Source organism: Dreissena polymorpha, chromosome 8 (assembly GCF_020536995.1).
Source record: "Dreissena polymorpha isolate Duluth1 chromosome 8, UMN_Dpol_1.0, whole genome shotgun sequence".
Lineage (NCBI taxonomy): Eukaryota > Metazoa > Mollusca > Bivalvia > Myida > Dreissenidae > Dreissena > Dreissena polymorpha.
In genome coordinates this window covers 57,974,060-57,987,233 of record NC_068362.1, presented here as the reverse complement: position 1 = coordinate 57,987,233, position 13,174 = coordinate 57,974,060, and the positions used below count along the sequence as shown (strand labels likewise).

Below are 13,174 nucleotides of genomic sequence, written 5' to 3'. Positions count from 1 at the left end.
GAAGTAGAAAAAAAGGTTAGTAGCTTCGAATCAGAATTAAAAAAGTTGTGGTTGGTGGTAGAGGATAGAAACCGGAAGTTGGGCGAACAAGTCACGAGAGTCGAGGAAAAGACAGAGAGTATAGACTTTGCCCTGAGTGCTGTAGACAGTAAAGTGAGCGAACTGGAAAAACAGAGGAATACTTTGCAGGAAGAAGTTGTCTACTTGCAATCTCAATCTATGAGAAATAACTTGATGTTCGGTGGCATACCGGAACCAAGCGCCGGCACAACAGAAGACACCGAAAACACGTTACGGACGTTTCTGCACGAGAAAATGAAGCTGGCAAAGGAAGAAGCAGCATCCATTAGGTTGGAACGTGTACATCGGTCCCCAGGATCGCCAGTACACGGGAAAACCCGAAACATTGTGGCGAAGTTTAGCTACTTCAAAGACAGGGAAATGGTGAGGAAAAAATGGAAAGAACTGGACGGCACGGGTTTTACCGTCTTTGAGCAATATCCTCCGGAAGTGATACGGAAAAGAAGGTTATTGGTGCCGAAAATGAAAGAGGCGAGGCGGCTGGGGAAAAAAGCGTACCTGGCCTTCGATACGCTCTACATCGACGGAACCCCGGTGCGTGCCTAGGAACACGGCGGTGATGAACTGAAAATCCTGTCCTGGAATGTTAACGGACTTACCGATTGTAAAAAGTTATGTTCAAATTTTGTTAATATCTTGAGTTCTAATGATATATGTTTTTTGTTTGAATCCTGGACGAATAGCTCTAGTAATATAGATTTGAGTGGATATTTGACTTTTAACTTTTTTAGAAAATTCCAACATCGTAAAGCTCGAAGAAATAGTGGTGGTATTGTTGTTTATATTAAAGAAGAACTAGCCGATGGTGTTTCAATCGTAAAAAATCATTATGATACAATAATTTGGTTAAAATGTGATCGTACATTTTTTAATATCCCAGATGATTTTTATATATGTGCCACTTATGTATGGGGACATGATTCTCCAGTATATAATACCTTTAATGTAGATCTCTTTGAAATTTTAGAAAACGATATAACTTATTTTTCGGAATTTGGTAAAATATTTGTTACTGGCGATCTTAATAGCAGAGTTGGCAATAAATGTGATTTTATTGTACAAGATAAAATAAATACTGTATATGATGACTCTGATTACTGCCCAGATAACACCTCAGTTAGGGCCTCTGTTGATAGCTCACTAAATTGTCATGGAGTTAGATTACTTGATCTATGCAAATCCACTAGTTTACGTATTGTTAATGGTAGAGTTGGAAATAGCTGTAAGCAAACCTTTTATTCGAATAACGGTACGTCTGTCATTGACTATTTGTTGACAAAAGAATGCAGCTTTTCAAATATATCGGATTTTACCGTGCATGATTTTAATGAGTTCAGTGATCACGCCCCGTTACATTTTTCGTTATTATGTAATTATGTCTCGTCAGAGTATCAGTCTTACACCGATGTCAATTATAAATGGGACGATGTGTTACGAGAGCAATTTCGTTCAGGGATTATTTCTATGTTACCAGCATTTAATAATATTGTGCACCATATAGATTTTTCAAGTCGTTCATCAATTAATGACGTTTTGAATAATTTTACCGAAACTATTCGCAGTGTTGCGGACCCGTTATTCTCCAATTGTCGTGTTTATAATACCAACCCTAGTTTTAATGTTAATACCTGTATAAAACATGCAGAATGGTTTGACCACGAGTGCGTTACTGCACGAAATTTGTACCGCGCAGCTTTACGTGTTTTTAACTCTTGTAAAACAGATACTAACAGAGAAGGTTTATGTTCGAGTAAGAAATATTATAAAGACCTAATTCGTAGGAAGAAAGCCGTTTGCTATAGGCAACAAATGTTGAAGATCGAAAATTTAAGGAAGCAAAAACCAAGGGACTTCTGGCGATTTTTCAAAGCAAAAAATAGCGTCATTAAAAATAAAATATCATTAGAAGAATTTACAAAGTTTTTTGAAAACATTAGTAACAATAATGCTGATTTTTGTCATACTGGAGCAGAGGATTTTTGTTTAAATAATGATTTTAACTTAGAAAATTCTGCATTTCCTGAACTTGACTTGCCAATATCTGTTGAGGAAGTTCGCAATGCGATTAAACATTTAAAACGGAATAAATCATCTGGTAGTGATTGTATGTTGAATGAATATTTCCTTGAATGTAGTGATATCTTATCTGCCCATTTATGCGATGTGTTTAACGGTATTTTTGTATCGGGTTTTTTCCCCGATAAATGGACAGAAGGAGTAATAATCCCTTTGCATAAAAAAGGCTCAGTTAATGATGTAAATAACTATAGAGGGATTACCTTAGTAAGCTGCTTTTCAAAATTATTTACCACGATTTTAAATAAACGCATTGAAACTTTTTGCAATGAAAACACTATTATTTCGGATGCGCAGTTCGGATTTAGAAAAGGCTATTCAACTGTTGATGCTATTTTTATACTGATGTCAATTGTTCAAAATTATTTGAATGAAAATAAACGTTTGTATGTTATATACGTCGATATGTTTAAATGTTTTGACAGTATTTACCGCAATGCATTATGGTTGAAAATGTTTAAGTCTGGTATACAAGGTAAATTGTTAAGAATAGTGAAGGATATGTATGCGAATGTTAAGTCACGTGTTAAATCATGTTCATCCTATTCAGATTATTTTAGTTATGCGGTTGGACTGAGGCAAGGGGAGGTAATGTCGCCGATCTTGTTTTCTTTATTTGTTGAAGATTTTGAACTTTACTTACAAGATAGCATTAACTCTGGTTTGAGTATAGATGATATTGTGTTGATTTTATTATTATTTGCTGATGACATGGCTATTTTAGGCAAGTCACCTGCTGAAGTCCAATCACATTTAGATAAATTATATGTATACTGCAATGCTTGGGGGCTAAAAGTTAACACTGCAAAAACTAAAATAATGGTATTTCGGAAAAGAGGGCGATTAAAAGAAAATGAAAAATGGTCATATAATGGTATTGGTATTGAAGTCGTTGATAACTTTAACTATTTAGGCACGGTGTTGAATTATACAGGAAGTTTTAAATTAAACCAAGAACATTTGGTTGGTAAAGCCCTTAAAGCATTGAATACATTATTGTTTAAATGCAATGAATTTGACATAAAACCGAAAATATTTTGCCAGTTGTTTGACGCTTTTGTGGGTTCTATATTAAATTATGCTTCAGAAGTGTGGGGTTTCACTAAGTCAGATGATATAGAACGCATACATTTAAAATTTTGCAAACGATTGCTACAGGTGAAAATAAATACATGTAATGTTGCTGTTTATGGAGAATTAGGTCGATATCCATTGTATGTAAACAGGTTTGTTAAAATTATTAAATATTGGTTTAAAGTTATGAACAATGAAAATATCATTATGCAAACTGTGTACAAACAAGCCTTGAGCGATTGTAATAAAGGTTATACAAACTGGGTCTCAAATGTCAAGAACATGTTAAATAATTTTGGATTCGGTTATGTATTTGAAAATCCTAACGTTGTACATGTTAATAGTTTTATTAGCGAGTTCAAATGTAGACTTGTCGACAATTTTAAACAAGAGTGGTACGGTAAAATGAATAATAGTACTGTATTAGATATGTATAAAGCTTTTAAAAGCTGTTTGGAATATGAACCATATTTAGATTTACTTCCTAGAAGCCTTCGATTATTTTTTGTAAGATTGAGAGTCTCTGCACATCCGTTGAGTATACAAACTGGCAGATACGCCCGAAATAACATACCACGTAATGAACGTTATTGTTTATGTTGTAATGTCTTGGATTTAGAAGACGAATACCATTTTATATGTATATGCCGCTGTTACACTGATTTAAGGAAAAAATATATTAGTCGCATATTTTATATTAACCCATCTGTATATAAATTCCACAAGTTATTAGCCTCATGTGACAAACCAGTCATTTCAAATGTATGTAAATATATGAAAGAAGCTTTTGCTATAAGAAATGCAATTCTTAATAATGCTGTTTAATAAATTTCATTACCGCTTTGATAGAATTTACGTATTCATGCAATTTGATTGTGTTTATTTATATTTGAATTCTTAAATGACCATTTATGTTATGTAATGTTATGTTGTTATACCTATTCATGTGACAGAAAATAATGTGTATATTTGTGTATTAAGACGATGTACTTATGTATAAGTCTGAATAAACTGTCTGTCTGTCTGTCTGTCTGTCTGTCGTATTGAGCGTCGAGAAAATGTCGCGAGAATGTCGTGTGTCGACCTCGAAGGTCGACACGCGACACTCAACTTGGCCCTATCCGGATTCCGTAATAGTCCGATGTACCGATTGATTATGTCTCATTTTAGGTTATTACATCTTAAAACAATTGCGTAAGTGTAGTATACCGTTTCATACTTTGGGGATTAACAAAGCCTTCTTTGCTCAATAACCTCTCTTCGAAACTCAATACTATTGTTTATTAAACAACGATAAATTAAAGTTGGGTTTAAAAACATCACCAAATAACAATTGTGATATGCGAATATATTTATTCCTTCCTGCTGGTATTTTCTTTCAATGTATATTTATTAAATTTGCGAGACATAATTCATCAAACAATTAAACTTAATTAAAGACTAAGACAGAATACATTTTGTTTGACGTGTAAAATTCCGTTACTGCACATTTATCATTTATTCATAATTGCATTAATCAAAAGTACAAGTAGCAGACATCGGCCGTGAAAAAATACTGCATAAGAGTTAAAATTGTTATCGCTTGTTATAATGATGATTGTTGAAGGCTTTCAATCCATCATAATCAATGTTTAGGACGTTACAAATTATATTGGTAGGCCTACTTTCTTTTTAGGGCATTCATATGTGGACTCTTTTGCGAAGTTTTCGGAGATTTCACAATTTCGTTGTTCAGATACAGCTTGTTTATTACCATACCTCTCTGATGATAAAAACATGGAAAATATCATATACAGGCATCTGAACCAGCCAAATATTTTTCGATATTTCGTAAACTTGTCAACAAAATTGCTCAAAATTTACACCCAACAAACGACCAGTAATGTTCACACCTCACTTGATTTGGTGTTTTGGTATCGAATGCGAAGCATTTGATTTTTGGCCCTTATTATTCTGTTTTACCCCTGATTCTTGAGTAATAATAAGCTAATGTTATCGAGTATTTAATGGGTAAATGGGTAATCGTTCTGTACTCACTTTTAAGATAAAAGACGGTGAGTAATTTAACAGTTATGATAATTGAGTAAGATGGTTTTGTTGTGGTGAATAGCATCAAAATGAAAATTGTGTTTCACTACAGTTCTTGTTTGGCGTTGATTACTGCTATATTGCCTGCAACACGATAAAGTCATTAAATATTTACCATTTGTATTGCCTTTCCCTCAAAATTCATAAAAACTCAAGTTTAAATGGTCACGCTCGCTTAATTTTATTTTACATGTTTTGTTTTTAGCTTCATGTGAGAGTATAATTATAATGTCCTATGTGAACTTGTCGCAAGCTAGGTATAATGTGAAATGTTACTTTGGAAAGTCAAGCGATGTTTTATAACGGATTTTGGAATCCCTTTCATCTCTGATGGACCTGACTTTCCCTCTTCTTTGTGTTTATCACTGTCTCGTGCTCAGTTTTCGAGAAATGCTGCATATATGCTTTAGCATTACAATATATTCATTTTGTCGTTTGCTGGCATTGACACGACCCAAAACGCTCTTTTACTATCTTTGTTCTCAGTCACATCCCGTCCTCGAGGTAAGCCTCCGGAGGTTTTTAACGATCTCATAACAACTTGTTCTATTGATAGAAATGCTGATTATCCTCTTCAAGATTCATTATTTTCTTAAGATAAATATGTGCTGACTTTAAACACAAAATGACCCGAGTCTGAAAAACATGGTAACATTTTCTTCCGTCTTTTGAGATGGCATATCGAATCCCACTCCATTCGGCACTTATGAATGGTTGCATTATAAAGAAAAACGTGTATATGTATTGGAAATACAATGCTGATGTCTTGTACGTCAATTGAATTCCGGCAGCCATCAAGTCCACTTGAACCTTTTAGAAACTAGCACTTCTGCACACATCAATCTTTAGATGTTTGATGATTTTGAAGATTAGCATAAAGAACAGCGAGAGAGTCCTGGTGTATTTTATCAGAATTCATTTGATTTTCATCATTACATCTTTTTGTTTCATCAATCTTAAGTTGATTTTTGAAAACGGGCCATTCATAAGACGCTTTTCTCTCTCTAAAGGCAAGTTGATTTCCAAAAATGTTGCTACCATTTAGAAAGTCATGTTTAATTGTTTAAATGCACATACATGTATTATGATACGTTGATGTAGAAATAATTTCAAGGAACATATGAAATCTAAAATTGATTCTTTTTGTATCGCCTTTAGGAGTAAGACTTATATTGTTGCTTAGAAGGAACGGACATACAGCGAGTTCGAAATTAAAATCGACTTTCTATAATAAATATCCAACAAATTACACATTCATACCATTTATTCATTCCAGTTCAGTTTAGGCACAAAAGAGTACAGTTTTCTTCTAAATTATTGCGTCCGTTTGTTTTAATCATAATGAATGAAGGTTCAAATTAAAAAGTACATATTCTTCATTATAAAGAGAAAACACAACGCCCCTTACTGCACTTTGAAGCCACACAGTAACTATATCCCAATTGAAAACATTAAACTTCGCAAAAATCAATGTACTGGAACGAAACTCACACTTCATATGTTAGTAATGTAGTTAGAGTCTACACAGATGCTGAAGAAACAGAGCTATGAACAATAGACAATTCAGAGAACTGAAAGGAAAGAGAAAAGTGGACTAATACACTGAGAGGAATAGGGCCAGACGTCCCTTCAAATGGGTCTTTAATCTGAAAAAAAGGGGGAAATAATTTGACTGTCATTACTAATAAACATACCAGAATGCGCAAAAGCTGGGAAACCCTCAATAGTCTATCGGTGCAACAAAGCAGGCCGATTAAACAAATCAAAATTAAATACCATTTCAACTTTTATCTTTTGAAATATGCTACAAAGTGTGCAAAAAAATGGATCAGCATTGCCTGTGCCTTGGGATTTTCAAAGTCTAGCGCTATCCTGGAGAAAATAGTCTTAGAAAATAGATGCAGAACTTGTCATAGATCACACACACACAACAAAACAGGAATGAGATGTAGAAAAAAAAACTTAAATCAAGCTATCTTTATTTGTCCATGCAAAATATGATTTGGGGGCATTAAATCATTAAATTCATGAACAAGCATCTGAATTCATTAATTAAGGCCTTCAAGCCAGCGTTATTATAACCGTGCATAACAACAAAAAGGGTTTGTCCAATATTATCTAACAAAAAACTTAATGCACTAGTACAAACAACTTTCCACATTTAACAATGCAATTGTGACTTCTTTTTGTGGGTTTTTATTGCGTAGTTTATCCTTTTTAATCGTGTCTTATGTCATTTGGTGAATTTCATTGATTCTGTTAAACTGTAATGGAACAAATGTTGGCCAAGCTATGCACAGAACCATTTAAAAAAAGGTTCATTGTTTTAATCCCAGCAATATTCCCTACAAAAATAAGGAAAGTAAAAGCCTGTATTCCAAAAATTTATCTATTTCAGACAGTCTGATATTCTGAACTTCAAATTAAATATTTTCCAACAACTTTAAGATAGTGAAGACTAAGTTATAATAACTAAATTACAATGCATGTCTTATAAACAGATGGACCAGTAAAAAATTATGTTAAAATAGCAAAATAATATTAGCATGAGAGTGTATGGATAATATAAAATCATTGAAAGATCACACCAGTTTCACGATTAAGGCATTTACACTTAGTATTTTGTTGTTGCTGCTACTGATGCTGCTTCTACCATGTGTATCTAAACACTACATTTTAATTAAACCAATACATTTCAAGGAAAGATTTAGGCTGGCGTTATACTAGCGTTGTTTTTCGTTTATGACAAAAGACATCCTCCCTCCCCCGCCCCCATGAAAAAATGTTAATTTGTTTGGCTAGTAGGAGTTTTTGCCATTTTCAGAAGTACAGCAGTCAAGGTGGCCACTTCACCTTTTCACAATGAAAACTACCTTGCTTAAATCAGATGTAAAGGACATTGCCTTGGCACATAAACCATGAAACGGATAATGATAAGGAAATTATCCTTAAATTACATACACATAATCAAACTTCTGTTTTCAAAAACAAATGTAATTATTTAGCCTGAATCTTTTTCTATTAAAAAAAATACTGTTCAGTTTTATAACACAGAAAATAACAAGCATATTTTTTTAAGTCATAGCACATTACATGTATTAAGTCAAAGACACAAAAATACAAATACAAAAGCACTCTCTAAATCTGTAACACCACATAATTCAAGTGTTTTTTGTTGAATGATTAATAGAAGATCTTGTCAAATCTGGGGACCTGGCTGGGATCTAGTTGCCCATTCTGCTCAGTCTCTGTGGTATTCCCAGCTTGTCTTACGTTCTGCATGAACATATCTCTCTGTTGATTGTCCCTCAACATCTGCTTCATCTGCTCTAGAACCTACAAAAATGTTCAAATATTGTTAACTGACTTCTAAAACGTACATATACTAAATAAAGTTACAGTTATTTTAAACTTATGTCACTGAGTTGTTTTTTTTTTACATTTGAGCATCATTAATGGAAACCTGTGTTTACTGCATTGCAGTAAAGTGCTGTCTCCATAGGCTATCAGGGCACTTTGTGCTTTTATTGAATTTTTCATTTACTGAAAGTCTCTTCTAAGGGAACATCCACTTAAGCCAGAAAGACAGTGTTGACCCTTACCAACCTGTGCAGGTAAATCTGGAAAAACACTTAATGCACATGCATTTAGCCTAGTTTTCCCAGAACGATAGTCAATAAAAAAAAAATTCATATCACACTTTTAAATGATCATGGAAGTAAACTCTGTTGAATATGTATCTTATAACTACAACACTTTTGTCTCTTTTAAAATAAAATAAGTTCATGAACAGCCCATACTTTGCTATAAAGTCCATTCTTTTCTCTAAAGACAAATTTAATACCCACAAACTCTATTACCTGTATAGCACTAGGCTTTTTCCATTTACAGTTTAAAGCATTTTCTATCACACAAACAATCTTTATATTCCTGCACTTTTCCATGCAAGAAAATACTTTAAAAATATGTTTTGTTAAAACTAACACCATCAGCTTACAGCTTTAGTAAATCATTATCAAAATAACCATGAAGGACCCTGAAATAAATTGCTCCAAAACCAGTGCAAATATTTAGTTTAAACCTATTCATAATAGCTTGATTGCATAAAATGCCTAAGGATTATCAAAACACTATTGAATCCCTTTCCTGGGTGAAACAATACTTAGTGCTGTTTGGGGTTCAAAAGAACGCTCCTACAGTAGGGATCGAGCAAGTGACCTCCCATTCTCTAGGACACCATATCCACTTTGCCACAGCAACCTCTGAATATCGCAATACTTACCAAACCGTTCACTTGTCTGCCGCTACGGTTCCACATCTCTGTCAGTTGTCTAAGGGCCTGGTTGGTGGGCTGCCAATGAGCCTCAGTCACCTGATAACAGTGATGGCCGGATTATACATACCTTAAAAACAACACATAAATCCATACAAGCCATGCTATGGGAAAATGGGGCTTAATGCACATGCATTAAGTGTCGTCTTGTTTGGTGAAGATTGGATGAAATTTCGGGACAGACAGACAGACCGACGGACAAAGTGACTCCTATATAGCCCCCATTACCAATGGTAATGGGGGTATAATTATATTTTAATAAAAGTAATTGAAACATTAAAATTTGTGACCACAGGCTTACTAGGAGAATGGTAGAGCCATTCATTATTACCTGGCATTGTTGGGGAATCCTGGCCGAAGCCATCTGTCCGCAATCCATCTCCATGGCAGTCTGTCTGCAGTCCACCTGCAGTATTGTTTTTTCATTAAATTTGGGGCTGTTATTCGGACGCATTTGCAATGTCAAATAGTATATATTATTTCCCCAAATTATTGCCAAAATTTCCAACTGAAAGTTTCCACACACAAAAACTGAGGAAGGGGGGGGGTTGATAAAATATAACATTTATTAAATGCAGCTAAGTGTTGATTCTTAGTAAATATAATATTGAAAACACCTATTCTCAATGTTAAAGAATTTGTCAACAAAATATACATAAACTTATTTCCTAATACAGTCAAAACAATGCAATTTGTCCCTATCCCAAAGTGAAACAAAACACTGACCTGCATGGCATCACTTGTGGTCCTCTGTACTGGCCTCCTTGGTTGCTGGTACACAAACTGTGGTGTGGCTGGTTTGGGACCCTTACGGATGTCGATCATAGGTGAGGCTGCCATATCCATGGCTGATTCATTGTCACCTGATGGTTGCGCAATCGGGGCATTTCTTTCAGTCACACCGACAATCTCCTAAAAGCATTGAGAGCCGTGTTCTGAGTAAACTGGGCACAATGCATGAGCATTGAGTGTAATTTTAGCTTAGCCTGTGCAGTCCACACAGGCTAATCAAGGAAGAAACTTTCCATCTTAAGTGGATTTTTCGTTTAGGAGAGAAATCCTTTGAATGTAAAAATCCATAAAATGGGAAAGTGTCGTCTGCGGAAAGTGAGCGGACTGCACAGGCTTATATGGTTTAAAAATTAATGGACATGTTTTATGTCCATTTCACACAACAAGGCTAACTGAAATAAAAGAGGAGGCCCATTTTGAATGAAGAAACTATATTTGTCTTGTTCGATTGTTGAATGCATGTCACACAAATGGTGCTGGTATGGATCTTATCACATGTCACATAACGTAAAGAATAAAAGCATTAAACACGCGGATTTGTTTTAGAAGTTTTAATTATATGACACAATTATCAATTAAGCATTAAGCATGAGGATTTGTTTCAGAAGTAATAATTATATGGCAAAATTATCAATATGTCAGTATGTAAAAATATCAATGTTAACTATTGATGAGAATAAACATTATAATCCTTCATTTCCAACGACGTGCAATTATCTTACAGTTTGATGGAGTCATGCAAATTTAGAAGCTACTTTATAAGGATTATGTCATGTCATGTTTAAAAGAAAACTGACTGATAACAACAGAATTCTAATGTGAATTAATCAATACTTGTTAAAAGGAAACACAAACATTTCTTTTAATAAATGAGTTGCATTCTGGGAAAACTGGGCTTAATGAATGTGCATAAAGTATTGTACCAGTGGTAAGCCTGTGCGGACTGCACAGGCTAATCTGGAACAAAGCTTTCACACATGCATTAATCCTAGTTCTTGCAGATCAAATACCCCTCAAGTAAGTTGTTTTGCATACCTTGACTTTACACAAATTAATGCATTATGGCAAGTTCTCCCAGTTATCAAGGCTCAAATACACTTTAGGTAAATTATTTCACATACCTTGACATCTGTCATTGGAGACATAGGCATCTTCTTGCTAGCCACATGCCGTGGGGTCATCACAGAGGTCACTGGGGCCGTTCTCCCCTTGCCACTGCCCTTGGCGCCCCGGGTGTACGGGTCAGCAAACATCTTACGTAGTCTGTCCTTTGTGGCGGACTTCACCGGACCATGGTCACTCTCCATAAGCTCCCCAGCAATCTCTGTGCACAGATTCACACAATTTTTTCTCACTGTTATGGGAATGGGACCGGGCCTTTTTGATTGGGCAAAAGCACGTTGTTCAGACTAAAATTCTGAAACTGGTATTGTGCTTTCTTTGCTAACAAATATTTTATATTGGACTATTTTACATAGTTTTAAGACAACTTGCTATGCTCAATGATAGAAATTAACCCAAGCCTGCACAGACTGAACTATTGAACTATCAACCAGGCTTGCTCAGATCCATACAGGCCAGCTTGTTACATTTTACAAATCCAGAGACATAACATAAGAATAAAAGGCTTACTTCAAAGAACCCCTTATTTCCATTACGGAAATATATCAAATTTAATATTGACAATTGTTTATTGCCGTCTTGCAAATGAAATTTAAATGATATTCAAAAATAAATCTGATTTAATATGAAATAGTTTTGCCAACATTAGCCAATATTTCTATGTTAATTTTCCTTATAGGACAACATGTGATGGTGGGGTAAATCAATAGCATAACTAATGAACTGTTCACAGAAAAATAAGCAACATTAATGTTAAACGGAACTATGGCCAAGCTGCAATGTGCTAAATAAAAGTTATTTCACTGTTACTACATTAGAGTATGTATGTACAGTTTACATATAGCACATTATGCACCTATATGAGAACCATTGAAAATAACATTAACTTATAGGTAGAATGAGATATTGTCTAGAGGCAAAACAATGCTTCAATGCTTCTTAAATGCTGATTGGTGGACAGCTGTTTAACTTTTACATTTTTATTTATAATATAAAATCTATTAATATTTTAAATCAAACTTTATTGATTTGACAATAAAAATCATCGCAAAAGTGTCAAATATTACTTAGTATAAATTAAACCATTATCATGTTGCCAGACCAGATTGCAACATCATACTATTTTCCTAAGGGTCCAATCCACAGGTTATATTTATTTTTATGTTATGAACATTGCTGCATGAACAATTACCAGACTTGGTTACACTTGAGGTTCCTTATTGCACTTAAGGTTTCTTATTACCCGTAAGGGTCATTTTTTCACTTGAAGTTCCTCCTTTAACTTGAGTTTCCATATTTCACATGAGGTTCCTTTTTTTACTTGAGGTTCCATTACCAGACATCATTTCATTTGAGGTTCCTTATTTCACTTAAGGTTCCTTTTTAAACTTTAGGTTTCATTACCATACCTCATTTCACTTGAGATTTCCTGATTATCAGACCTAATTTCACTTAAGGTTTCTAGAAATATAAAAGATTACTACCTGGTACAAATCCATGGCCAGCCTGATCCATGACAAGCGAGGGCATCTCCAGTTTTGACATGGCTGGTTTCACTCTCATCCGCTCCATTCTTTGTTTATCATGGGCCACTTGCTGGTCTAGACC

The 13,174-nt window shown here is 34.5% G+C and overlaps 1 protein-coding gene across 1 annotated transcript in view; it reads right to left on the bottom strand.

Annotated features, from left to right (window-relative positions):
* Positions 1–6,565: 6,565 nt before the first annotated feature.
* Positions 6,566–13,174, bottom strand: part of LOC127841781 (uncharacterized) — a 38,284-nt gene continuing 31,675 nt past the window's right edge. The window contains exons 11-16 of the mRNA XM_052370856.1: positions 13,051–13,173; positions 11,566–11,768; positions 10,379–10,564; positions 9,984–10,058; positions 9,602–9,691; positions 6,566–8,655 (exon numbers count right to left, since the gene is read on the bottom strand). Of these exons, the coding sequence (XP_052226816.1) occupies positions 8,503–8,655; positions 9,602–9,691; positions 9,984–10,058; positions 10,379–10,564; positions 11,566–11,768; positions 13,051–13,173 (830 nt within the window). The 3' untranslated portion in view covers positions 6,566–8,502. The remainder of the gene's footprint in view (positions 8,656–9,601; positions 9,692–9,983; positions 10,059–10,378; positions 10,565–11,565; positions 11,769–13,050; position 13,174) is intronic.